We start from the raw sequence: 26461 nt of genomic DNA on the forward strand, positions 1-26461 counted from the left end.
CCATTTTTCTGCTGCCTTGCATGTATACATCCTGTTCATTGCCAACATTCGCATAAAATTACAATCACCAGTTATCACGTGGTAACGTCACAACGTTCAGTCGTTTAATTGTACCTGGGTCTGAATTACAGTGTGAACACCTCAACTGGTTTCTGTTGACAACACTCCCAACTCGTCCATGACCTACTTACGCTGAAGCTCTTAGAGTCATAGATTCAGATTCATTTCTCTTAACACACTTACATCAAGACATATAGTGAAATGCGTCATTTGCTTAACAACCAACACAACCTAAGGATGTGCTGGGGTAGCCCGCAAGTGTCATCACACATTCCGGCGCCAACATAGCATGCCAATAATGTTCAGCAGAAAACCAGCAGAACAACAAAACAAGCCCCTTTTCTCTCTCTCAGGTCTCTAACCCCAGGACAAACCAGTCCATGGCCTGGACTTGCAGGCATCGAACCTCCGACTTCTGGATGTGCCATCAGGCCTCCGACTTGCAGACTCACCAAGTGTCCACAGTCCATCTGCTTGATCCTATTGCAGTTTACCCTTCCATGTTTTATCAATGAGCATCTGTAGAGTGTTTCTCTTTCTGCAGGGATTAAAACCACATGTAAGCCAACTCATGTCTCAGTTTTGTAGAGCCAGAGGAGTGACACCATTGTTAAAAACACCTGGGCGAAGACTCTGACCAGCAGTGCCGGGGAGGGTTGTCAACTGTTGCCGACTATGGAAGAAAAGAGTCATACAGCCCAGATACCATAGAAATGCCAACCATTATACTGGTCACTACTTGTTCTGTTTTCCTGTATTTGGCCTGTAGCCTACTGTGCTGTGGCGATTCAAATGGGTTGTCTAAATGCTGTTTAAATGTTGCGTAAGTACCAACCTCCACCAACATCTCAGGCAGCACGTTCCAGATTCCAACAGCTGTCTACATGAGGGGGGGAAGGGAAGTGGAAATTCTTCCTCATATCCACTTCAATCCTCCTACCTCTCAACTTTTATCTATGTCCTCTTGATTACAAACTGACTGAGTTGCTATATTGTTGAATGTCCATATGGGATTCCTTGCCTTCAGTAGATTAGAAAACCTGAGAAACAGGTTTCTCTTGGCAAGAAATATTTATCAAGTTATTTGTTTAATTGTGAATCCAGGCAAAACATATATTGCTGCATTTGTTTGTCTAAAAATGAATGTATTTCAAAAGTATTTAATTGGATACGCTGTGGGAGTGTGTTATTTAACACTGATCTTTTTTCCAGTCATTTTGTGTAATTTTAAGATGTCTTAAGGATAGTTATTCAGATTTTAATCTCCTTTTTGGAACAGCGGCTTTTGAATATGTCTTTCTGTTTCTTCTCCAGATGACACTCCAGACCTCTCCTGTTGATTATATTACCTCAATTCAGATGTTCAATAGCACTTTCACACTTTACTCACACAGGTTAGTAACAAAAACAGACAATGCTGGAAACCCTCGGCGGGTCAGGCAGCATTGATGCAAAGAGAAATATAGTTAATGTTTCCCTCTGTTAGATCTGGGTAAGAGAGAAAAACAAAGTTAATTTTCTGTTGCAAAGAAGGTGGGGGAGGAATTAGTAGAAGAAATCTGATAGGGTGAGATCAAATGAGTTAATGGGTAAGGTTGTTTTCGGGTTCCTCTGGATGTGCTAGAATGCACTGAAAACCTACACAATATAGCATTATTTTTAAATATGAGCATTCAGAAAGTGAGTTGGGTTAAGGTAACCTGCGAAATTCAATGTTAAAGTAGGAACAGAATTTTTGTTATGTTTTATGTAGTTTCATTTGTTCTCTCGAAGCAGATTAGATAATAAAAGTACCAATGTGGTTCTTCCTCTTATTAAACCAGTATCAGTGTAAAGAAATATTTTGAGATTTTATGGAACTATGGTTATCATTTGGGTGGCGGGGTGGAGATGCGTCTCTACCGAAGGAGGTGTAAGGCACCCTTTCCCTCCGCTAGCCTGCAGGTCACTATTGGGCAAGGTGTAGAACCTGCTTAGCTCCCTGATCAGGGTCACGTGAAGCCATGGGAGCAGCTGGTAGATGGTCGTATGAGCAGCTGGTGCACATCAAGCCCTGGTTATGCGACCACTGATGCCAGGCAGATAATCTGAATAGCATTGATAATGGCTGGGGTCACCCATCTTGTAAAGACACTGCTGAGAAGAAGGCAATGGCAAACCACTTCTGTAGAAAAAATTGCCAAGAATATTCTCGATACAGATAGAAGACCACGATTGCCTACGTCATATGACAGGGCACATGATGATGATGATAGTTATCCAAGTGGAAAAAGTCTAAGATTTCTCAGTTCACTGATGCCAATTTCATTATAATCCCATTCTGTACCATGTCACAACAGCAGAAGTCTTGTTTGAAAAGTAGAACTGCTTTGCCAATGAAGATTCAATCTGTTTAATATTCTCCATAAAGTATGTTGCATGTGTATTCCAAATATCCCACTCATGACATGCTTTTCAATCCCTAATTTGCAATCTGTCTGTCAGCTCCAGGCAACACTTCAGGTGTGTTTCTGACTTGGAGATGATCAGTCATAATCCCGCAGATGGTAATTTTGCGTTACAGCTTTTTAGCTGATCCTTAGGTTCAAACAGTTAGTGCACGTGCTTGGCTGTGGTTCCTCTTGTTCTTAGCAGGGTAACTATTGAACAGCAGGTCATCATCAGTGCCAGAGAATTCCTTTTGCCATGTGTTCGCAATTGCTGCTTGAATCAGCTCCATCCATTGCCTTAATGTAGCATTCCACTGCCAATTCCTGAAACATCATCCCAAATTCAGCTCTGAAAATAGAGTGTTGGGTCTTGACCAGAGGAATGTGCACAAAAGATCAGCCAACAAAGGGGGAATTCTGAGGAAGAGGACTGGAAGAAAGATGGTTTGCAGCAAGCCCAAGCTTTTTGCATCAGCCTTCAAAGAAATGTACTTGTTTTCTACTTGCTGCCTCTAACGTTAGTATTCTTTTCAGCGTTTGTGTAATAACTATTTGTAAAGGGAAGCCTAATCATGCAAGAATTCAGATGTTGGACAATTTGCAGTTGAAAATTTGTTCGGGGTAAGGAGAACCTAAAATTCTGAAATGGGAAGTGAATGAGTACTTGAGGAGAGCAAAGAAAATGGAACTGTCTGCTCCAACAAGCTAGCTTGTACGAGATGGCTATAAAAATGATCATTTGGTTTCTTTTATTTTGGATTTACTTTTCCCATGCTTTAGTAATATTAAAAGTAATAATTATGATTTTCACAATGAGAAATTATTGCTAAATAATAGTTCCTAATTAATTCAAGCTCCTTTAGACTAACAATTACTGAGCGCATAACTTTTCACGATTGTGATCTATTTGAATAAGATGTTCAGCCAAATTCCATAATTATGTGCCTCTTTGTAGCTTCCTATAGCCAGCTTTAACACAGGAAGAGTTTATATTTATGCTGATGACCTTTATTTCAATTTTCACTAATATTGTTTTCAATTTTCAGTTACTTGGGGCTTGGGCTGATGTCAGCGAGATTGGCGATTTTAGGAGGAACTGAAGGTAGACCAAGTAAGTTGACATAACAGGTCATAGTTTTTTCTGCCTCAAGGAGGATATCTTTCTTCTCACTTGTTACATTGTGCTGTATTTAGCTTTGTAAAGGACTCAGGAGACTGTTACCCAACATAGTGGCATAATGGTTGAATTGCTGGATTAGCAACCCAGTGTCTGCCTGGTGATCCAAAAGCATCAGTTCAAATCTCACTGGCTCTGGGGAAATTTAAGTTTTGAGTAATTAAATCTGTTTATTATGGTATTTATATCTGAAATAAAAGCTGGTGTTGATAATAGTAAGCTCAAAACTGCTGGACTGTCATAAATTCATCTCTTGAGGAATACACACAAAATGCTGGAGCAGGTCAGGCAGCAACTATGGAGAGAAGTAACCAGTTGATGTTTTTGTCTGAGACCCTTCACCGGGGCTGGAGAGGAAAGGGGAAATTTATCTGTTTCACTGACCTTTAGGGAATGGAATCCGTTTCCTTACCCAGTTTGGCTGATTTGTGACTCTAGATCCATCAAAGTAGTTGACTCTTAGCTATCTACATGGTACAGGTGTACCTAGAGCTGGTCAGAAAACGCCAATATCCACAGCCCTTGAACTAATTGAATGAGTCCACTGGAAGGCAAGCAGGACGCTGCAGACCCAGGTCTCTACCAAGTTAGCGTAATGGTTAGTTCATTGCTTTACAGCATTAGTGATCACAGATTAAACTTCAGTTCCCATCGCTCTCTGCATGGAGCTTGTATGTTGTCCCCGTGACCACATGGGTTTCCTCTGGGTGCTGCGGTTTCCCCCCACATTCCAGAAAGACATACAGTTAGGGTTAATGAGTTTTGGGAGTGCTGTGTTGGTGCTGGAAGCACGGCAACACTTGATGCACCCCCAGCACAGTTGTTGCTGATTTGCTTTAATGCAAATGATGCATTTCACGGTATGTTTTGATGTACATGTGACAAATAAGGCTAATCGTAAACCTTTAAGTAATTCTGCCTTTCCTCCTCCCACCTTGGACCAAATCACTGGGCCAGGACTCGCGCATGAATTAAGGGCATGTATGTTGGTGGGAACCCCACCTCCTCTAAGTTCTAACTTGGACATACATTGCTGTTTCTTCATCATCCCCAGGTGAAAATCCTGGGACTCCTTATCAAAGAGCATTGTAGGAATGCCTTCACGTGCAGACTGCAGTGTATCATGACTGAAGGCTGAGGACTTCCTTCTCAAGGTAAATCATGGATGAATGAAATCCAAGCTCAGCAGCAAAACATAAATCAGAGCTCAAGAATGTTTTCCTTCAGTGATTGTAAATCAAACCTTATGCGTGTACAATCCTGTTACTGCAAATCACCTCCACAGCTCAGCTGGGCAGTGGAAACAATGAGCGCCAACCTGACTACAGAACCTGTTTTGTGGCTTGAATTCTGTGTTATAAATAGCTTGTATTTTTGTAACTAAAGTTGCATGAATCTGAGTTCACTCTACACGCAGTGGCCACTTTATTAGGAACAGGAGTGGAACTCAGTCTGGTCATCTGCTCTGCTGCTGTAGCTTACCCACTTCAAATTTCGACACGTTTTGCATTCTGAGATGCTCTTCTGCACACTACAGTTGGTATTTGAGTTACTGTCTGAACTAGTCTGACCATTTTCCTTCGACCTCTCTCATTAAGAAGGCATTTTCGCCTTAGAGACTTGTGCATAAAAATCCCAGGAAATTTCTAAAATACGTAAACCACCTTGTCTTGTACTAACAATCATTCCACAGTCAAAGTCAGTTAGATTGCATTTCTTCCCCATTCTGATGTTCCGTCTGAACAACAACTGAACCTCCTGACCATGTCTGTATGCTTTTATGCATTGAGTTGCTGCTACATGATTGACTGATTAGACATTTGCATTAATGAGCAGGCGTACCTAATAAAATGGCCACTGAGTGTAGACTGGACAGGTTAGCTGGGAATAGACACCACGGGTGAGTAGTATTGTACTATTTCAGGTTTCAGTCTGTCATCCTGTATATAGAACAGTAAAGCCCACAATATCATTGTGCCAATCTAGCTAATCCCATCTGCCTGCACGTGGTCTATTATCCCTCTATTTCCTGCCTGTCTAAATGCCTCTTAAGCGTTGCTATCACATCTTCTTCTACCCGCTCTCCTGGCAGCACATTCCCACTACCTACCACTATTTGTGTAAACAAAACATTAGATTTTCCCCTTTCACGTTAAACCAATGACCTCTAGTGCTTGACACTTCCACCCTAGGAAAACATCTCTGACTATCAAACTTGTCTATATCTCTCATAATCCTATAGACATCTATCAATTCACCCCTCTGCCTCCAGTATGCAATAACATCTCTAACATCATGAATGGCTCTGATGCTTCATTCCCAGATGAGCTCAGTGGCTTTTATGCACGCTTTAAAAGGGAGAATAAACTATCTACATGAATCCCTGCAGCAGCTGGTGACCCTGTGATCTCTGTCTTGGAGGCCGACGTCAGAACATCTTTCAAGAGGGTGAACCATCGCACAGTATCATGCCCTGATTGTGTACCTGATAGGGCTCTGAAAACCTCTGGAAAAACTCTATAATCAACTGGCAAGAATGTTAATTCTATCACTGCATCAGTCTGAGATTCCCACCTGCTTAAAAGGAGCAACAATCATACCAGTGCCCTAAAAGAGCACAGTGAGTTCCCTCAATGACTATCATCCAGTTGCACTAACATCAGTTATTATCAATTGCTTTGGGAGGTTGATCATGGCCAGAATCAATTCCTGCCTAAGTAAGGACCTGAACCTGTTGCAATTTGTCTATCGCCACAATAGGTCTACAGTGGATGCAATTACACTGGATCTCCCCCCTGCCTTCGATCACCTGGGCAATAATATTACTTAGCTCAGGCTGCTGTTAATTGACTACAACTCAGCATTCAACATAATTATACTCTCTGTTCCAATCAAAAAGCTCCAAAGCCTGGGACTCTGATCCTCCCTCTGCAGGTGGATCTGGACTTCCTCACCGGGAGACTACAGTCTGAGTGAATCGGAAATAATATTTCCTCCTCACTGACAGTCAACACTGGCGCACCTCAAGGATATGTGCTTAACTGACTGCTCTACTCTCTCTAGACCCATGACTTTGTGACTATGCACGGCTGAAACATCATCTACAAATCTGCTGACAAGATAATTATTGTTGGCAGAGTTTTAGGTGGTGATGAGGAAACGTACAGGAGTGAGGTAGATCAGCTATTTGAGTGGTGTTGCAGTAACATGAGTAAGACCAAGGATTTGATTATGGACGTCAGGAGGGGAAGTCAAATGAACACACACCAGTCCTCATTGAGGGATCAGCAGTGGAAAGGGTTCAAGTTCTTGGGTGTCAACATCTCTGAGGATCTATCCTGAGCCCAACATATTGATGCAATTACAAAGAAGGCTGACAGTGGCTATATTTAATTAGGAGTTTCAGAAGATTTGGTACGTCACCAAAGACGCTTGCAAATTTGTAAAGATGGTCCATGGAGAGCATTCTATCTGGTTACATCACCGTCTGATATGGAGGGGCCACTGCATAGGATCGGAAAAAGCTGCAGAAATTTGTAAAGTTAGCCAGCTCCATCATGGGCACTAGCCTCCCTAGCATCCAGGACACTTTCAAAAGGTGACCTCCATTATATATACTTATTGTAATTTGTAGCTTTTATTACTATGTATTGCTGCTGCAAAGCAACAAATTTCACAATCTACACTAGTGATATTAATTCTGATTCTGATACAAGTTTGTCTAACCTCTCCTTATAGCTACTATACTCCAAGACAGGTAACATCCTCCTCTGCACCCACTCCAAAGCCTTCATATCTTTGCTATAGTGTAGCAGTCAGAATTGCACTCAGTACTCCAAAGTTGTGTACAGCTGCAACGTGACGGGCCAGCTGACAACTAGGTCAAAAAAAAATGACTGCATACAGTTGCCTTATTCATTAGCATTACTATAATTCCTGCAAAGAGGAAAGTCAATGCAGAACCTGTGCTCATCTTCCCTCAATCTTCTTTATCTTTGACATGCTGAAGAGAGATTATATGGGTGCGATGGGAGGAGAGGACCTTGATACAATAGCTATCACTAAAGAGGTTGTGCTGAGCAAACTTGTGGACCTGAAGGTAGACAAGTCCCCTGGTCCTGATGGAATGCATCCCAGGGTACTGAAAAAAATAGCAGAAGTTATAGTAGAGGCTTTGGTGATAATTTACCAAAATTTTCTGCAAGTTCCGGTGGATTAGAAGAAGGCAAATGTCACGCCATTGTTCACAAAAAAATGTAGGCAAAAGGTCTGCTAACTATACTACTAACTATAGGTCAGTTGGTTTAACATCCGTAGTTAGGGAAATGGTTAAAACTATTATTTTAGAAGAAATAGCGAGGCATCTGGAAAGAAATGGATCCATCAGGCAGGCGCAGCATGTATTCAGCAAAGGCAGGGCCTGTTTGACAGACATGCTGGAGTTCTTTGAGGATATAACAAGCACAGTGGATGGGGGGAACAGATGGACATTATTTACTTGGATTTCCAGAAGGCGTTCAATAAGGTGTCAGAGAAAAGACTTATCGATAAGATAAGGATGCGTAGAGTTGAGGGTGATATATTAGCATGGTTAGAGGATTGGTTAACCAATAGAAAGCAGAGAGTTGGGATACATGGGTGTTTCTCTGTTTGGCAGTCAGTGGTGAGCAGGGATCAGTGCTGGGCCCGGGCTGTTCACGATATACGAGGGGTAATTCATAAGTTCGTGGCCTAAGGTAGAAGGAGTCAAATTTAGGAAACCTAGCATATTTATTTTTCCTACATTTACACACTTAGTCCAGCGGTCGTGGAGCATACGGATCCCTTCTTTGTAGAAGTGGTCCACAGCGGGGGTGATTGATAAGTTTGTGGCCTAAGGTAGAAGGCAATGAGTTATTAACTTCAAACTTTCTGCATTATCACTCAAAGAGTTGAACTGCACGTGCATGTAACGAGAGTGTCTTGGACCTCCAGGTGGTCCACAGCAGGGGTGATTGATAAGTTCGTGGCCTGGGTAGAAGGAGATGAGTTATACAGCTGTTGTTACATGCACGTGCAGTTCAACTCTTTGAGTGAAAATGCAGAAAGTTTGAAGTTAATAACTCATCTCCTTCTACCTTTGGCCACAAACTTATTGATCACCCCTGCTGTGGACTACTTTCTGGAGGTTCAAGATGACTTCTACAAAGAAGGGATCCATATGCTCCACGACCGCTGGACTGAGTGTGTAAATGCAAGAAAAATAAATGTGCTAGGTTTTCTAAAATTAACTCCTTCTACCTTAGGCCACAAACTTATCAATTACCCCTCGTATATTAATGATCTGGAAGAGGGGACCAGGTGTAGTGTACCTAAGTTTACTGATGACACTAAATTGAGTAGAAAAGCAAATTGTGTGGAGGATATGGAAAGTCTGCAGAGAGATATACATAGGTTAAGTGCATGGACAAGGATCCGGCACATGCAGTACAGTGTTGGTAAATGAGAGGTCATCCACTTTGGAATGAAAAATGGAAGATCAATTTATTATTTAAATTGTAAAAGATTGCAGCATGCTGCTGTGCAGAAGGACTTGGGAGTGCTTGTGCATGAATCACAAAAGGTTGGTTTGCAGGTGCAGCAGGCTATCAAGAAGGTAAATGGAATGTTGGCCTTCATTGCCAGAGGGATCGAATTTAAGAGCAGGGAGTTTATGCTGCAAGTGTACAGGGTCCTGCATGCAGTTCTGGTCTCCTCACTTGAGGAAGGATATACAGATTTGGAGGCCGCACAGAGGAGGTTCCAAAGGTGAGGGTGTTGGACTATGAGGAGAGATTGAGTTGCCTGGGACTGTACTCACTGGAATTCAGAAGGATGATAGGAGATCTTATAGAAACATACAAAATTATGAAAGAGATAGATAAGATAGAGGCAGAAAAGTTGTTTCTACTGGTAGTTGAGACTAAAACTAGGGGACATAGCCTCAGGATTCGGGGGAGAAAATTTAGAACGGAGGTGAGGAGGAACTGCTTTTCCCAAAGAGTGGTGAATCTGTGAAATTCTCTGCCCTATGAAGTAGTGGAGGCTACCTCAGTGAATATATTTAATACAAGGTTGGATCGATTTTTGCATAGTTGAGGAATTGAGGGTTATGGGGAAAAGGCAGGTAGGTGGAGATGAGTCCATGGCCAGATCAGCCACGATCTTATTGAATGGTGGAGCAGGCTCGACGAGCCAGATGGCCTACTCCTGCTCCTCTTTCTTATGTTTCAATAAGATCACTTGTCAATAAATATCAGCTCAATCTTTTTGTAAGACATCTTTTCAACCATGAGAACCTTTTCTGCACTATATACAGGACAAGTACATTCTTCTTTAAAGGAAGAGTGAAAAACTATGTGATTATTCCAAACATAAATTCTCTTGTCTTACCCGGGAAAAAAATGATTGAATATGGAGAACTTAGAAATAAAACATTTTTATTCTAAAAGCTGTCATAGCTTGGTGGGGGGGGGGGGGGGAGGTGGCTTTAGTGGGGATAAATACCCATTACTTATTAAATGCTCCTGATGGTGTGCATCTCAAATAGCCTCTGACGACCAGGTCCAGCTCCTGGCTTTCATGTAGCTTAGCTACTAAGCCCAGCACAACTGTTTCTACTGACAGAAGAAGGAGCAAAGGTGGGTTACTGGTGCCTTAAAAGCAGTCGCTCCAGGCAGATGGGGCTCGTCAGCCATGTTTGGCAGCTTGTCTCGGAGAAGGAAACTTCTGATCTCAAACCTCCAATGTCTTGTAGCTATACTCACTCATCTGTAAGGCTTCGGGAGTAAATCCCAAGGGGAAATCTGGAGCTTTCATCCCTTGGGCAGTCCTGCGTTGAGTTCAACACTGACTGGCAACTCCTGTGACACAGCTGGTGCCAAGCTGTATCGGTCTCTGCCGATCCTTTGGATTCATCAGCTGTGTGGTGAGGGTAGCCTGCTGCACTGACAACAGCTTACACTCCATATTGTACTGCCCTGGCTTGCGTATCGACAGCCAGGACACAACATCCATGGTCGATCCCAACCAATGAAGGTCCTCTCTGCTTCCAATAATTTTGTGAGAGAAATTGCAACTGAGTTCTAACGTCTTGCTGTCCTTGATTTTGTTCACTCATTTACAGCTGAGAAAGATCAAGACTTAGTCAGTTCCTGCTTAGCACCAGGCTACAAAACAGAATGGAAACATGCTGAAATTCTTTACAGCATTAAAGGACAGAAAGCAGGTAGAGTATAGTTTTAGCATGTTTTGATTCTTGTTTGTCTAGCACTTGTGGTGAATGTTTCCAAGTGAATTATAGAATCTTGGAGCATTGAAAGGACATGTTTTAAGCCTCTCACTACCCCCCCCCCCACCCCGCTTTCTCTGCCCTCTCTTACTCCCACTCCCCCAGTATGTTGCTTTGCCATCAGTATATAAAGCAAAAAATACTTGATTATTATTCAGTAATAAGGCATCAACTGCCATCTTCTGCCTGAGCTCCCTAACTTAATAATAATTGAAACTCATATGCACAAAACATCCTTTTGATCATATTTCTTCTTCTCTACACTGGCATTAAACCACACAATTAGAGTTATTTGCACTGTTCAGTACTTGTAACAAGTAAATGGCCAATAACTTCTCCCTTCTCTCTGCTTCTAGGAGAGCACCTATATGATTCATGTTATTCAAGGATAGAGAAGGTGCTTTACAAAAGGGTGCATAAGCCTGAGGAAGTACAGAACATTTCATTTTATGCATTTTCCTACTACTACGACAGAGCAGTCGATGTTGGGCTGATTGGTAAGTTCATGAGGGAAGTCTGTTTCGTTGATGGTGTAACGTTAGAAACCATTGCAGCTGTAATGCAAGAATTCCCGTGCTGAACTGGGCAATCTCAGAATGTGCAACAGAAAACTGCATTCATTGTCTTTATGAGAGTAGAGTAGGTAGGATTATAATAACAATAACCACGTACAAGAGGCAGCACTCTGGTGTTTCCAGCCTGACCCACACAATGTGCACTACGTAAGCACCCCAAGACCATGCAGTGTTCTGGCAGGCAAAAAAAAACACGATTAAATGAGGTAGGATAAATTCCTCCCTAACTCTCCCTTGGCAATTGCATGAGGGGCATCAGTGGCCCTGATGATTTCTTGTGACAGCTGCTTTTGGGAGGAGACTCCAGATCCATTTCTAAGGATACGTAAGAAATCAAAAGGCATCAATGATTTTGTTAAATGGTGGAGCATGCCGTAGGGCTGAATCATCTACTCCTCCTGTGTTTTCATTACTCAATACCATACCATCATTCTTATCTCTCCCTGTGTCCTTTGTTACCTTTCATATCTAGAAATCTATATATTTTCAAATATATATATACTCAGCATTTTGGCCTGCACTGTCTTGTTGTGGAGAACTCTTTCAGGTAAAGGAATTTCAGGTAAAGGAATTCCTCCTCATTTCAGTCCCTACTGGCTTTTACTCCATACCCTGAAATTGGGACCCCCCCCCCCCCCCCCCCCCACCATTCTGGACATCTCAGTCAAGGAGAATCTCCTCACATCCAGTCTGTCAAACCTGTTTCAATGAGATCCCCTTTCATTCTTCTAAACTCTGCTCATTCCAGTCTCCATTGATCGTATTGCTATCCTACAGATCAATGAAATGAATCTCAAGGTAGTATGGGTATATGGTAACATGCAGTAATACATTCTTGACAATAAACTTACTTTGACAAGTTAGTGAACCTTCTATAGTAAGTATATACTTACTATATTTACCATATACTATGGTCAGAGCACAAAAACTATACCCAGTGTACCTGCTGGGATCTCAACTGTGTGCAAAATAAGAAGACATCCTTTCTCCTCCACTGAAAATAGTTTGTAGAGAAGGCCAGTGGATCATTTACTTAAAAGCATGTTTTTTTTTTGTGAAAATGTGTCGGCCATGATGGAATGGTAGCACAGACTCAATAGGCCAAATGGCCTAATTCTGCCTCTTAACTCCCTGCAGCACTGCATGATTACTGTGGGTGACCTGTGTACAAGGACAGCCAGGTTGCTTCTGTACTTCAATGTTTACTAATCTATCACAGTGATAAAGTACTCTGCCTTTCCATTTTGCATGCTCCTTACAACTAGTAGTCTCCTGCAGCTTCCGGCCATACCAGAGTCTTGTACAGGGATAAAAGAGAAACAAATGTGATGTTGGCAGAATCTTTCAGTTCCCAATATTGCCCACAGATCATGAGAGTGCTCAGTAATATTCACCAGCCCAGTTATAAAATGTTGCTCTTTTCAAGGTGAAGCCACACTTGACTGACATGAAACAAAGGGTGATGGACTGATGATTACAGATTGAAATGTGTTTGTAGTGATGTTTCCTGGGGGTTGCTCTTCTAACTACTAGATTGCTGCAAGGCGCAGCGTTGTCAAGTTTCTCTAGATCTTTTCAAATGGCCCTGAGCTGGTGAAAGTGGGGGAATGGGAAGAAGGTTAATGAAGTTATCCATGTTGATTCAGGAGCCTGATGGTTGAAGGGTATTAACTGTTCCTGAGCATGGTGTTCCATGCAGTAATACCTCCTTCCCGATGGCAGTAATGAGAAGAAAGCATGGCCTGGATTGTTGGTGTCCTTGATGGATGATGCAACTTGGATATACAGCTATATCCCAACTTCATAACTGACCAAGAATTGGTAAACCTCCACTTCTCCCTGTGGTGTGCTGCTGCTGACAAACTGCTGATGAAAGTACCTGCCCATTGTCATTCCTTCACTGGTGCGTAATGCTCAATCCTGAGCAAATTCGGCTGTGAATGAGTAACCTGCCTATACTCACGTCAAGAAGAGGTACTTTGGTAAGACAATGGATATTGCTGTGTGAATTGTTCATTCAGACACCCAACCAAGCAAGCATGAATTGGCACCATCAAGCAATAGAGATAAAAATGGGACCTCATTTCCTGAAAGCCTAATATTGTCAGAGGTGGGAAGTAAGCAGCTGTTAGAAAAGTTCAGCTCCTCCTAGTTCCTTGAGGTAAGGACTGAAAGTCTGAAACATTCTGCACACCCTTTCCTTAGGAAGTAGAAAATGCGACAATCCAATGTGTAAATGAGGGGCAGGAATAAGTGTTAATTTGTAAATATAATTAAATACATTTCAGCTCCTAATCTCTCATAATCCTCTTCAGATGAAGAAAAAGGAGGCATTTTAAGAGTTGAAGATTATAGGAGAGCAGCCAAGCTTGGTAAGAACTACCAATGCAACAATTCTAGATTATTGTTGTAATTTTTGGAATCGTGCGCGTCTTGAATCTGAACAGTATTTATTTTTAACTGCTGTCAGTCTGTAATGTTTCACAGTTTAGCTAAGTGACCGAATGTCTTCCATATCACAGGGGACGACAGTGGGTGGCGCTGGTGCTTCACAGCTTCACTAACTCAAGATTAATCCAGACATCTGGCATTGTCTATGTGAAATAAATTTGGAATAGGATTGCTCTGTGTGTCAGCATTAGACTCATTGGGCAGAATATATCATTTATATATTGTAAGGATATATGAGAAATTATGAATTGTGCAAACAAAAGATCATACCTGCCCAGTCAGTGATGCTGATTTTTTTTAAACTCGCCCAGTCTAGCAAAATGTGTTAAGTATTGCTGTTCCTAATTTTTAAATGGTCTTTATCACTAGAAATGTTAATGTTGCCACGGTATTGCAGCTCCTCCAGTTTGCAATTGATTTTGGAGCAAAGGCTTGTTTGCTACTTTTTTAAATTGTACCCCCCTCCCCCACCCTTCTAAAACCGATTAACAATTGGCAGGACATCTGGTGTCCACCTTGGCCACTGAGAACTTCCTTCATCAAGGATGTATTTGATTTCAAGTGAGAAAGTACCTAATAATTCATATGTTTGAAGGAGTGGAAATAGAACATGATGCACACTGCAAAGACTTGAGCACGAATTCTTACATATTAGAAGAATTTTCAATGTAGACTAAGTTACTGGGTTTAAACGGACAGTACCACCTTAATATGACAGCTAAAGTGGCACGTGCTATGACAAAATGGGCTGGGAGGAGTAGTTGGTCAGCTAGAGGGTCAGTTTGGGGAAACGAGGAATACTTTTATCCAGGAATGAAACTACTATGTGTGTATTTGTTCTGCTTGCCATTTCAAAGTTTTAAATTTGCCTACTTGAGGAGAAAATGGGTGAGAGCAAAGACTCTTTAATAAATGAATTAAAATGCATTGCTTTTGTTATCAAGTAGTAGTAAATCAAGGTAACTGGACTTGCAGTGTTGTCTAGAAGATGTTTCGCCACTCATCCAAAAGGTTTCTTTGGTTCTAATCCATGGTGGGTGGTTTTCTGGTTTATAAACTCTGTGATTTGTTTAAAAGGTATAGCAATCACATGAGGGTTGTTAAATGTAGTAGAGGTAATGAGAGGGTCATTAGTCTTATCTTTGCATGAATGGAGGTGTGAACTGCTGTAGAGGTGTTAAGACCGCATTGTAAGTAACTAATAGGTGGTGTTGTACCCCATCGCCTCTGTTCAGGAATGGGTTTTCCAGTTTGACAACGATGGCTTCTTTAACTCTTCTTTCAAACCACCTGCCCTCCCCATCCAAAATGTCAAGCCTCTCGGATGAGTGGCAAAACATCTTCCAGACAACACAGCAAGTACAGTTGCTTTGATTTACTACTGCTTGATATACAATGACCTGGATGACAAAGAACCTTCACATATTGATTTTGTTAGGTTACTGTAACCAGTGTAGTAAGTACCTTAATGGTGCCTCACAATATAATGTTGTCATAATTTCCTCAAAATTAATCCAGTGAATGACTCTCCCAATTTGCTTTCAAAAAGACCACTTTTGACCTCGTTATCTGAGATGCGCCAGATAGTGTTGTGAATTGGCCTCAATATCCTGAAGTCAGAGAGAAAAAAATCTTATTGTTCCTAATTCCCTGCTGAAATTGCTGTACTTAGATCTCCACTGAAGATGGGTTGGTCTCCACTATAGCTGACTCACCCACTACGCTGCAATGTATGCACATGTAATTGCAAGGGAATGCCTCGTTCCCATTCAGGGAGAAAAAAATTCCAAAATCGAAAAGCATGGGAAATTTCATGGTTTCCTTTGAGCATTAGAGGTCAAGTGCAATTAAAATATCTGAAGGAACACTGGAACTTTGCCTGAATATTTAATCTCTAAAATGCAAAAACAAAGTTTTTATTCTTGTAATTTACTCAGAAAATAAGTTTTTTTTCTATCTTTATAGCTAGAAGTAGAATTACTATGTCTAGAATGCTGTTTTGATGTTCTTGAGTTAGTCCCACAATATAACTCTTCAGTTAAATCAGGAGACATGTTTGGACCTTTGTATCAGTACCACTTCTTTTATGGTACCTGTCACTGAATAAATATAGAGATTCAGTCTAACTTTTATGCTTTTAAGTTTTATCATTTTTATCCAGTCTAAGTTCTTTCTCCTCCCTTCTCCCTTCTCTTTCTCCAATTCCCATTCTCACTCCTTCTCTTCTCCTCACCTGCTCCTCACTACCTTCTGGTTCCTTTCTTCTGTGGTTCACTCTCCCATGAAATTCATTCTAAGACCATAAGACATAGGAGCAGAATTAGGCCATCTGGCCCACTGAGTCTGCTCCACTATTCAATCACTGGAGCACCCAAAAGAACTTGGATCCTTTTCAGACCATTTTATGAAAAATGAAAATCACTTATTTTTCAGCATGTCAAAGTATAGAAGCTGGGTCAACAGATCAACCATTTCTTTGCATGGATCTTGTATACATAACCGTACTGCTACAGGAGCTGGGATTCCAAAACGATGCTGAGTTAAAGGTAATTTGGATGTGATGGATGAAATTAACATCTTTCATTTAGTACTCTGCAGTGTCTTATCTGAAGTGGTTTGTGATTCTCTTTACAGCTTGCTCGAAAGATCAATGGTGTTGAGAGCAGTTGGGCACTGGGAGCTACATTCCATTACATCGACTCCCTTCACTGAAACTGGAGAGAAAAGCGATTGTTTACATTATCAAACAGTTCCGTCAGGGTTGAACACACACCTTCTTCAAAATATTGTCTTCCCCCAGTGGCAATGGGGCGATCAGAAAATGCGGATCTAGACTTTGTTGATTTTAATATTCTGAGTCCTGTGGTTTATTGTTTTAAATCCAGGCGATCAAAAAATCACTGATTTTTAGACGGTCGCCACATTGGCTGAGATTTTGCATAATCTTTAACAAAAATGGTGAGAATCTTTGTTATAAGTTTATTTTATTTTTTAGGAATCAACAAAAACTAAATTTTAAGGCCTTGTGGATTGTGTTTATTTTTTGTTTCTTTTTAATGTGTAATACCATTTTTATTCAATTGGATTATTCATAGACTATATTGCGACATGTTCTATATGCAAAGATTGATGTTCACACGAAACAGAATTTCAAGTATGGTGCCTTTTGTTTAACCTTTTCCAGTCAAGATTGCACAAAGCTGCAATTTCTGTCTTATAAACTCTGCCTTATTTGTTTTTTTTAGGTTTGTAGAGAAAATTTTGAGGTCTGGGAAGGGAGTTAGTGATCAGGTTAGGATTTAGGGACAGGGATGTGGGGGATTTAGAGGACAGGCTGGAGTCTAGGCCTCTGTTCTACATTCAGCCACTTGGATGTGGTCAGATGTTGAGCCAGCAAAGCAGCAAGAATGAGGCTGGTAATGTCTCGGTATGCAAGCTGGGCTAGCAAAGACCAGAGTTCAAGGCCTAGTGTTCAGGGGCCCGCCATCGGTGAGTCTGGAGCTCAAGGCCTGGATCTTGTGTCCTCATTCGTTGTTATTGGTGAGTCCTGGGTCGCTACCAAAAGATCAAAACCCTAAGGTCGTTCCGAAGTACAGAAGTCGAGGCATGATAGCCAGAGCTGTGAGGGTGCAAACCTCTTTGAGTCCTTTGTGGAAGTCGAAAGCCCAATATCTGCAAATCCACGAGTCCATTGGAGCCTGGAGGCCAAAGATGGCCTGTCTTGGGGTTAGAGGACTGGTTGGGAGGGAGGAACAGGTCTTGGCTTGCTAGTGATGCTTTTGACTTGGTGGTCCTGCTTTGTTGTGTTCTGTGTTGTTCTGTCAAGCTTGTTGGCGCTGGAATGTTTGCCAAAGCTTGCAGGCTGACCCCAGCACATCCTTGTTGGCTGTTACACTGTCCCGCCAATGAACTGGACTCTGAAAACTCACACTTGTTCCTCAATCACACTTTATTTACTGATGCAGAAGGAAAACAGCATAGCCCCTGTCACCACACTTTTCTGAAGTTTGAACAAAGAAATGCTATTTTTTATACAGAAATTCACTAGTTGGATACAAATATTGATCCAATAGAAACTTTGTGCACTTCCGATTCCCATCATTTGTATATTTTAGTACCAACCATAATACATATTTCAGGTGTTAATAACCAATTAAATCTACATGTTAAGGGCTAATAATACTTGAATTATTAAAATAACTGTCCAATAGTAAATACTGCCCTAGAATCCTTCATTTGCATCTTTATCTTGGTATGCTCAGTGACCTTGGTTCCCAGGCTTGAACCAGATCTGAATCAGATCTTTTCCATGAAATGAAAATAAAACCGTTTTGAGAGAACACTAGTTCATTTAGAAAAATAGCTACTCACAGTTGGACATCACAATCAACCTTTATTCAACACTCCATCTACAATGGATGTCACCATAGCATAATGAGAAGAATATCGCAGATTTGCTGAATAAGTAATACCATTTACTGCTGGATATCTGTCAGTTGCAGGGACTTGCCATTTTGTTACATTTAAGACCATTCAGTTATGTATTACACGAGCCTGTAATATTTTATTCTGTATGCATCAAAGCACAACTGTGAGAGCTATAAACATGCTTTGAATAGCTTTTATCGGCCACAATATCTGCAAATGAGCCATTCACATTTGGAACTGTCTGCCAATAGTATATGTTGATTTAAATATTGGAATTCCATTGCAAAAAAGAGCAAAGTTTGAGGAGATTTTTCCATGCTTCATCTGTAACCTCCTTGGGGGCATTGTGCTGAATAAGCCTGCCAAACCATAGTATTTGAATGAAGTAACCTGGCCACTTTTTTTTATAGACTGTATAGGATATAACGTCTCTCAAAAGGACTTCACAGAAAACCTTTATTTATAATTGTTTAAATTATTTACTTCAGTAATGTTTGAAAGTTGCACTTTCAAATTTTAAAGGATAGTGATTGCAAAATTTAATATTAAATCTTCCCCAGTAAATCGATTATAGAATTGATGTTAGCCAGCCATAAGGTTTGTCAGCTAGTTTTTAGGCAATTTGCCGTAGTAAACAAGCTGGCACCTAATTTCTGCTTCCAGGCGAGTCCTTCCTGTTTGTAAATTTGAAACCAGCTGCTGCTGAAGGAGCATTATTGTCATTCAATGATGGTTAGATGTTGACCCTTCTCATTACATTGCCTTGTGTTGAAGCTAAAATGCAAATTTATGGTCAGTGATCTGCTTGAATCTTCCAACCTTAATGCAAAATGCTAAACTCAAGCAAAAATTAACTGGGATAAAATATGCACTCTGCTAATCTATTGTAATTTGGGAACTCTTCTCAGAATGATTAATTAAAGATTGGTTAATTTCCCTATGAAAGGGGAAGTGGAGTCATTGAATGTTATCCAAGTCAATTTGGAGACCTTGATTCACCGGACTAAGGGTATAAAATGGGGTGAGCATTTCAGGTATGAGGCTATCACTGGACAGGTCTTGCAAAGATTTTTGCTAATAGATTCCACTTACATTATTTGTTAACACAAAATGTAAAAAATCTACCTTATTGTCTGTTGGAGGCTGACTTTTAGCACCTTATCTTTCTAATTTCTGGAAGTATATGGTCACCTACCAAAATCACTTTACAAGGTGATGAACATTCAGTATGCAGACTCAATGAAGATTTACTAATGCCTCAGACGTTTGAAACAAATAAACATATGAAAATTCTGCTCCCAAATCTGTTCTCATCATGGCTTCCTACTGATGTATGGATGTGTTTGTACCATTGATTGTTTCCATCTAAGTTTGTTTGCTATCTGTTCTTAAGCCATTCTTTTATTTCCTGATTGCAAGTTTGAACTTATTTTCATTTAAAAAGTCACAGAACTCATGTAAAAAGTTACAATACATTTGAACAGAGCAACAACTGGTATTTGATATTTACAGATCTTCAAGAATTAAGTAAATAAATTAATTTTAGTGTTCTACTTAAAAGGATATGTCTTCTAAAGTTTTGTTCCTTTTTGACCAACACAGAATGCTGGAGGAATACAACAAGAAGTCAGGCAACATCTATGGAGGGGAAAAAACAGTTGACATTTTGGGCTGAGACTATCAAATGTGGAAAGGAAGGCAGAAGAAGTACATAGGACATAGGAGTAGAATTAGGCCATTCAGCCCATTGAGTCTGTTCTGCTATTTCATCATTATCTCTCTCAACCCCATTCTCTTATCTTCTCCCTGTAACCTGTGACATCCTTAGTAATCATTCAACCTCTGCTTTAGATATACCCAATGACTTGGCCTCCACAGCCATCTGTGGCAATGATTTCCACAGATTCACCACCTGAAGCTGGAATAAGTTGGGTGGCGGGGTGGAAGGAAGGAATACGACCTGGTGAGAGCGAAAGTGGGTGTGTGGGGGAAGAGGGAATGAAGTAAGAAACTGGAAGAGGTAAAGGGCTGAAAAAGAGGCAATCTAATAGGACAGGCAGTGGAGCATGGAGAAAAGGGAAGGGGAACCAGAGGGGGGTGAAGACACTTCGCATTCTATCAGCGTAGTTTCCAACCTCATGGTATAACTTGTGGTAATTACTATCCTCGCCCACTTCTGTATTTTTCCTTTCCCTATTCTGCTTGCCCTCTTACCCCTCCTCCTCACCCACCCATCACCACCCTTTGGTGCCCCTCCTCCTTCCCTTTCTCCCATGGTCTACTGTCCTCTCCTACTAGATTCCTTCATCTTCCCATCACTTCTTCCACCTTTCACCCGCTAGTTTCTCGCTTCATCCCTCTCATATCTTCTACCATCTTGTAACCACCCCCCCCCCCACCTCCTTTCTCAGGCTTTTGGCTCCTTCCTTTCCAGACCTGATGAAAGATGCCAGTCCGAAACGTGTTTATTCCTCTCCATAGATGCTACTTGACTCGCTGAATTCCTCCAACATTTTGTGTGTGTTGTTCTGGATTCCCAGCATCTGCAGAATCTTGAGTTCATTTTTTATATTGATTTGAGCAGAAAACAGAAACTTTTGTCATTTATCATTGAGTTAATAATGAAGAGGAAATTTTGAACTTCTCGAAGATTTGTTGCACTATATACTATTTACCACAACTGCACCTTCTCCTGGTTTATATGCTGTCATAGTCATGGTTATTTCTAACCTTATATAAACTGTTAAATATATATAATTTTATTTACTCTAGTTCCAAGTTTTTTTTAGTTTTAAGGAAAACTGCATTGGTCATGAAGTCATTTTAAAGGGACTAAGCTTACAGAATATTTAGAAAATGAGAGGGGTAATAAATGACAAACAAGAGAAAGTCTGCAGATGCTGTAAATCTAAGCAACACACACAAAATGCTGAAGGAACTCAGCTGGCCAGGCAGCATCTATGGGAAAAAGTACAGTCAACGTTTCAGGCTGAAAACCTTCGGCAGGGGTAATAAATCAGCCATGATTGAATGGTGGAGCAGACTCAATGGGCTGAATGGCTCAATTTTGCTCCAACGTCTCATTGTCTTGATGACCCTCTTTATTCTGCAACTAACTTGGCAATTTATGACGAAGAATAAATACCCTAAGAATGCGGTCACTAGAAGTTTTTGGACAATTTGTGTCACTCATCCAATAACCATGTAGAGCAGCCTGTGTTTCAAGAGCCCTAACAATATAAATAAAGCATTGAGAAAGGGTGGCACTTAGCAGTGCAAGGACGTTTTTGATAACGGATTATATTTATGCAATGCCATTTGTTACCCACACCCTAAAAAGGGAATAGCAATCTCTGGAATCACACTGCTGCAGTTCCATTGTTTATATAAAGTGGTTTATTTTGTTTTAAACGTTTACTTTGTCCTTTTTTTCCCTGTCTATGCCAAATTTGGTGCGAGTTCCATTTCCTCCTTTAAATTCTTAAATTCCCATTTGATATAAGATTAGTTTTGATTGTCGTGTACATTGAAATGCATTGTGTGCATTGATGCTTATTGGTTATTCAGTGTGCTGGGGTGGGGAGCAGGCCGCAAGTGTTGCCATGCTTCTGGTACCAACATAGAATGTCCACAATCACTAACCCTGACCCGTATGTTTTTGGAATGTGGTGGGGGGGGGGGCAAGCACATGGTCACAGGGAGAATATACATTCTCCTTACAGAGAGCAGCAGGAATTGAATCCCAGTCGCTGATCAATGGCGTTATAGAGTGTTGCGCTATCTGCTACGCTACCATGCCACCACGCTTATCAAAGCGCGTTAAGCCTGTTTGGCAGAACCTGGTATTCAGCCAACACACACAAAATGCTGGAGGAACTCGGCAGGCCAGGCAGCATGAATGGAAAAGAGTACAGTCGACGTTTTGGGCCTAGACCCTTCAGCAGGAGTGGAGAAAAGAAGATGAGGGGTAGAGTTTAAAGGTGGGGGGGGGACACAAGGTGATAGGTGAAACCTGGAGGGGAAGGGGTGAAGCAAACAACTGGGAAGTTGATTGGTGAAAGAGAGGGCTGGAGAAGGGGGAGTCTGATAGGAGAGGAAGAAAAATGGGGAGGAGCACCAGAGGGGGTAATTAGCATGCAAGGAGATAAGGTGAGAGAAGGAAAAGGGGGGTTACCAGAATTAAGAAATCAATGTTCATGCCATCAGGTTGGAGACTACCCAGGTGGAATATAAGAAGTTGTTCCTCCAACCTGAGTGTGGCCTCATTATGACAGTAGAGGAAGCCATAGATAGACATATCAGAACAGGAAAGGGAAGTGGAATTAAAATGGGTGGCCACTGGGAGATCCTGCTTTTTCTGGCAGATGGAGCACAGATGCTTGACGAAGCTATCTCCCAATCTATGTTGGGTCTCACTGCTATACAGGAAGCCACACTAGGAGCACCGGATACAGTGTATGACCCCATCGGACTTGCAGTGTTACCTCACCTGGAAGGACTGTTTGGAGCTCTGAATGGTAGTGAGGGAGGAGCTGTAGCACTTCTGCTGCTTGCAAGGATGTACCAGGAAGGAGTTCAGTGGGGAGGGACGAATGGACAAGGGAGTTGCGTAGGGAGCGATCCCTGTGGAAAGCAGAAAATGGGGGAAGGGAAAGATGTGTTTTGTGGTGGGATCCCATTGGAGATGGCAGAAGTTCCAGAGAATTATATGCTGGATGTTGAGGCTGATGGTGTGGTAGGTGAGGACAAGACGAACCCTATCCCTGGTAGGGTGGCAGGGGGATGGGGGTCAGAGCAGACGTGTGTGAAATGGAAGAAATGTGGTTGAGGGCAATGTTGATGTTGGAGGAAGGGAAGCTCCTTGAAGAAGGACATCTTCTTTGTTCTGGTATGAAAAGCCTCATCTGGAGAGCAGATGCAACAGAGACGGAGGAATTGAGAGAAGGGGGTGGTGTTTTTACAAGTAACAGTGGGAGGAGGTATAGTCCAGGTAGCTGTGAGAGTCAGTGAGTTTGTAATAAACATCAGTAGACAAATTGTCTCCAGAGATAGAGACAGAGAAATCGAGAAAGGGGAGGGAGGTGTCAGAAATTGACCTGTTAAATTTGAGGGCTGGATGGAAGTTGGTGGCAAAGTGGATGAAGTCGACAAGTTCAGCATGGGTGCAGGAAGAAGCACCAATGCGGTTGCTGATGTAGCATAGGAAAAGTGTGGGACAGCCACAGTGTAAGCTTGGAACACAGACTGTTCCACATACCGGACAAACAGACAGGCATAGCTGGGGCCCATGTGAGTGCCCATGGCTACACCTTTTGTTTGAAGGTAGTGGGAAGAGCTAAAGGAGAAATGATTAAAAGTAAGGACAAGTTCCGCTAGGCAGAGGAGAGTGGTGGTAGAGGGGAATTGGTTGGGTCTGGTGTCAGAAAGAAATGGAGAGCTTTCTCGGCCCAAAACGTGGACTGTACTCTTTTCCATAGATGCTGCCTGGTCTGCTGAGTTCCTCCAGTATTTTATGTGTGACTTGGATTTCCAGCATCTACAGATTTTCTCTTGGCTTTTCTGACTGGTATTCGGCATCTCAGACTTCTCTGCTACTGTGCCAAGGCACCATTATGTCAAGAGTATAAAATAGCTGATGTACAGGAATGCCCCACATTAGAAAAGATTATACGTGGACATATTCTGCTCTTCTCTAGTATGATAACAAGTAATCCTAAGCAACTGCCTAAGATGGAAGGTCTTCAAAACCAAATCTGAATAATGCATCCTGAGGAATATAGCTTTAGTAATCCTAAATGTTGAAAGTTATTTCCAATAGTTAAATATTAGTTCCATTTATGAATAAATACTGTGCAGAACTATATATGTGTTTTAAGGAGCAAGTTTAAAATAATTTTGAGGTGGGGAAGAGAATTGCTGAGAGATTTCCAGTGCTGTTTAACTGTCCTTAATTTGATTCAACTGCAGAAGATGTGTTTTTGATCTACTTACGCAAGTGATACTTCTGACAATTGACATAGGTGCACCTCAAGGATGCACGGTTTGGCTCACTGCCCTACTCTCTCTACACCCTTGATCATGTGGCTTGACACGGCTCAAATGCCATATATAAATCTGCTACTGTTGGTGACGAGGAGGTATAGAGGAATGAGCTAGATTGGTTAGTATCACAACAACCTCGCACTCAACATCAGCAAGACCAAGGAACATTTTGTGGACCTCAGGAAGCAAAAGTCAGGAGAATGTACACTAGTTCGCATTGAGGGTTCAGCAGTGAAAAGCTTCAAGGTCCTGGGCATCAACATCTCAGGAGCACAAAGAAGGCACACTAATGGCTCTAAAGAATTTGAGGAGATTTGGTATGTCACCAAAACTTGCAAATTTCTACAGATGTTGACTGGTGGAGAGCATTTTGACTGGTCACATCACAACTTGATATAGAGCCTCCAATGATCAGCATCTCAAGAAGCTGCAGAGGGTTGTAGACTCATCCATTTCCACCATGGGCATTACCCTCCCCACCACCAAGATCATCTTTAAGAGGCGGTGCCTCAAGAAGGTGGCATCTATTATTAAAGACCCTCACCATCGGGGACATCTTCACATTACCACCATCAGAGAGGAGGAACAGAAACTTGAAGACACACACGACATTTAAGAACGACTTCCCCTCCACCTTCAAATTTCTGAATGGTCCAAGAATACTAACTCATTATTCATCTATTTAATTTTGCAAATTATGATAATTTTTGTCTTGCAATGTACCACCAAAAAGCAAGAAATTTCACAGTATACAGTATGTTATTAATAAACCTGATTCTTATTTGCAATATCAAACAGGACAGCATTATTACAATTATTTTCTTCCACGTGTGACTGATTTACACATAAAAGTACTGGACATTTTATTTTTGATTTCCATTATATCAGAATCAGGTTTACTATCACTGACACATTATGTCATGAAATGTGTTTTGCAGCAGCAATACATGAAATATACCATAAATTACAATAAGAAATATATATGAAATTTAGTGCAAAAATAGTGAGGTAGTGTTCATGGGTTTGTTAACCATTTAGAAATCTGATGGCGAAGTGGAAGAAGCTATTCCTAAAATATTGAATGTATGTTTCCAGGCTCCTGCAGTAATGAGAAGAGGACATGTCCTGGGTTGTGCAGTCCTTAATGATGGTTTTTGCCTTTTTGAGGAATTGCCTTTTGAAAATGTCCTCAATGGTGGGGAGGCGAGTGCCTGTGATGGAGCTAGCTGTGTCTACTACCCCTGCGGCTTTTTCTGATCCTGTGCAGTAGCCCCTCCTACCAGATGGTGATGCAACCTGTTAGGATGCTCTTCATGATACATCTGTAGAAATTTGTTAGTCTTAAAGCAACCCTTACCAACATCCTGTTACCTATTCAAACGAATTGGTAAGGATAGTCAAGCTTGTTAGGATGTTCTCCACAGTACATCTAGAAATTTTTTTAGTATCTTTAGTGACATAACAAACCTCCTTAAATTCATAATGAAATAAAGCCGTTGGTGTGGCTTCTTTGTAATTGCATCAATATGTTGGGCCCAGTGTAGATCTTAAAAGATGTTGAAACCCAGGAACTTGAAACAGTTCACCCCTCTATGAGGACATGTGTACTTCCTCAACTTTCCCTTCCTGAAGTTCACAATTCTATGTCTTACTGACGTTAAGTACAAGCTTGTCATTGTGACACCACTCAACCAGCTGAACTGTCTTACTCCTGTACACCTCCCCATCAGCACCTGAGATTCTGCCAGCAACAGCTATCTCATCGGCAAATATATAGATGGCATTTTGTGCTGTGCCTTGCCATGCAGTCAAAGGTGTAGAGTAGAGCAGCGGGCTAAGCATGCATCATTGAGGTGCCTCTGTGATCATTATCTGCGATAGGCGATGTTATTTCTGATCTGGACTGTCTGTGATCTCACAATGAAGTCAAGGATCCAGTTGCAGAGGGTGGTACAGAGGATCAGGTTTCAAAGCTCATTAAGTAGAACTG

General features: G+C 41.4%; 1 protein-coding gene across 5 annotated transcripts in view; it reads left to right on the forward strand.

The window, feature by feature from the left end:
- The window catches only part of entpd6 (ectonucleoside triphosphate diphosphohydrolase 6), a 77488-nt gene extending 59272 nt beyond the window's left edge, over positions 1-18216 (forward strand). For 3 of the 5 annotated variants that reach the window (XM_072265664.1, XM_072265665.1, XM_072265667.1), the window contains 7 exons: positions 1375-1454; positions 3536-3600; positions 10811-10912; positions 11332-11472; positions 13866-13922; positions 16435-16547; positions 16636-18216. In XM_072265664.1, the coding sequence (XP_072121765.1) occupies positions 1375-1454; positions 3536-3600; positions 10811-10912; positions 11332-11472; positions 13866-13922; positions 16435-16547; positions 16636-16713 (636 nt within the window). In that variant the 3' untranslated portion in view covers positions 16714-18216. Of the gene's footprint in view, positions 1-1374; positions 1455-3535; positions 3601-10810; positions 10913-11331; positions 11473-13196; positions 13823-13865; positions 13923-16434; positions 16548-16635 lie in introns of those variants that run through there. The other 2 variants (XM_072265666.1, XM_072265668.1) reach the window with 2 other exon arrangements.
- Positions 18217-26461: the final 8245 nt, after the last annotated feature.

This window comes from Mobula birostris, chromosome 8, assembly GCF_030028105.1.
Source record: "Mobula birostris isolate sMobBir1 chromosome 8, sMobBir1.hap1, whole genome shotgun sequence".
NCBI classification, from domain to species: domain Eukaryota; kingdom Metazoa; phylum Chordata; class Chondrichthyes; order Myliobatiformes; family Myliobatidae; genus Mobula; species Mobula birostris.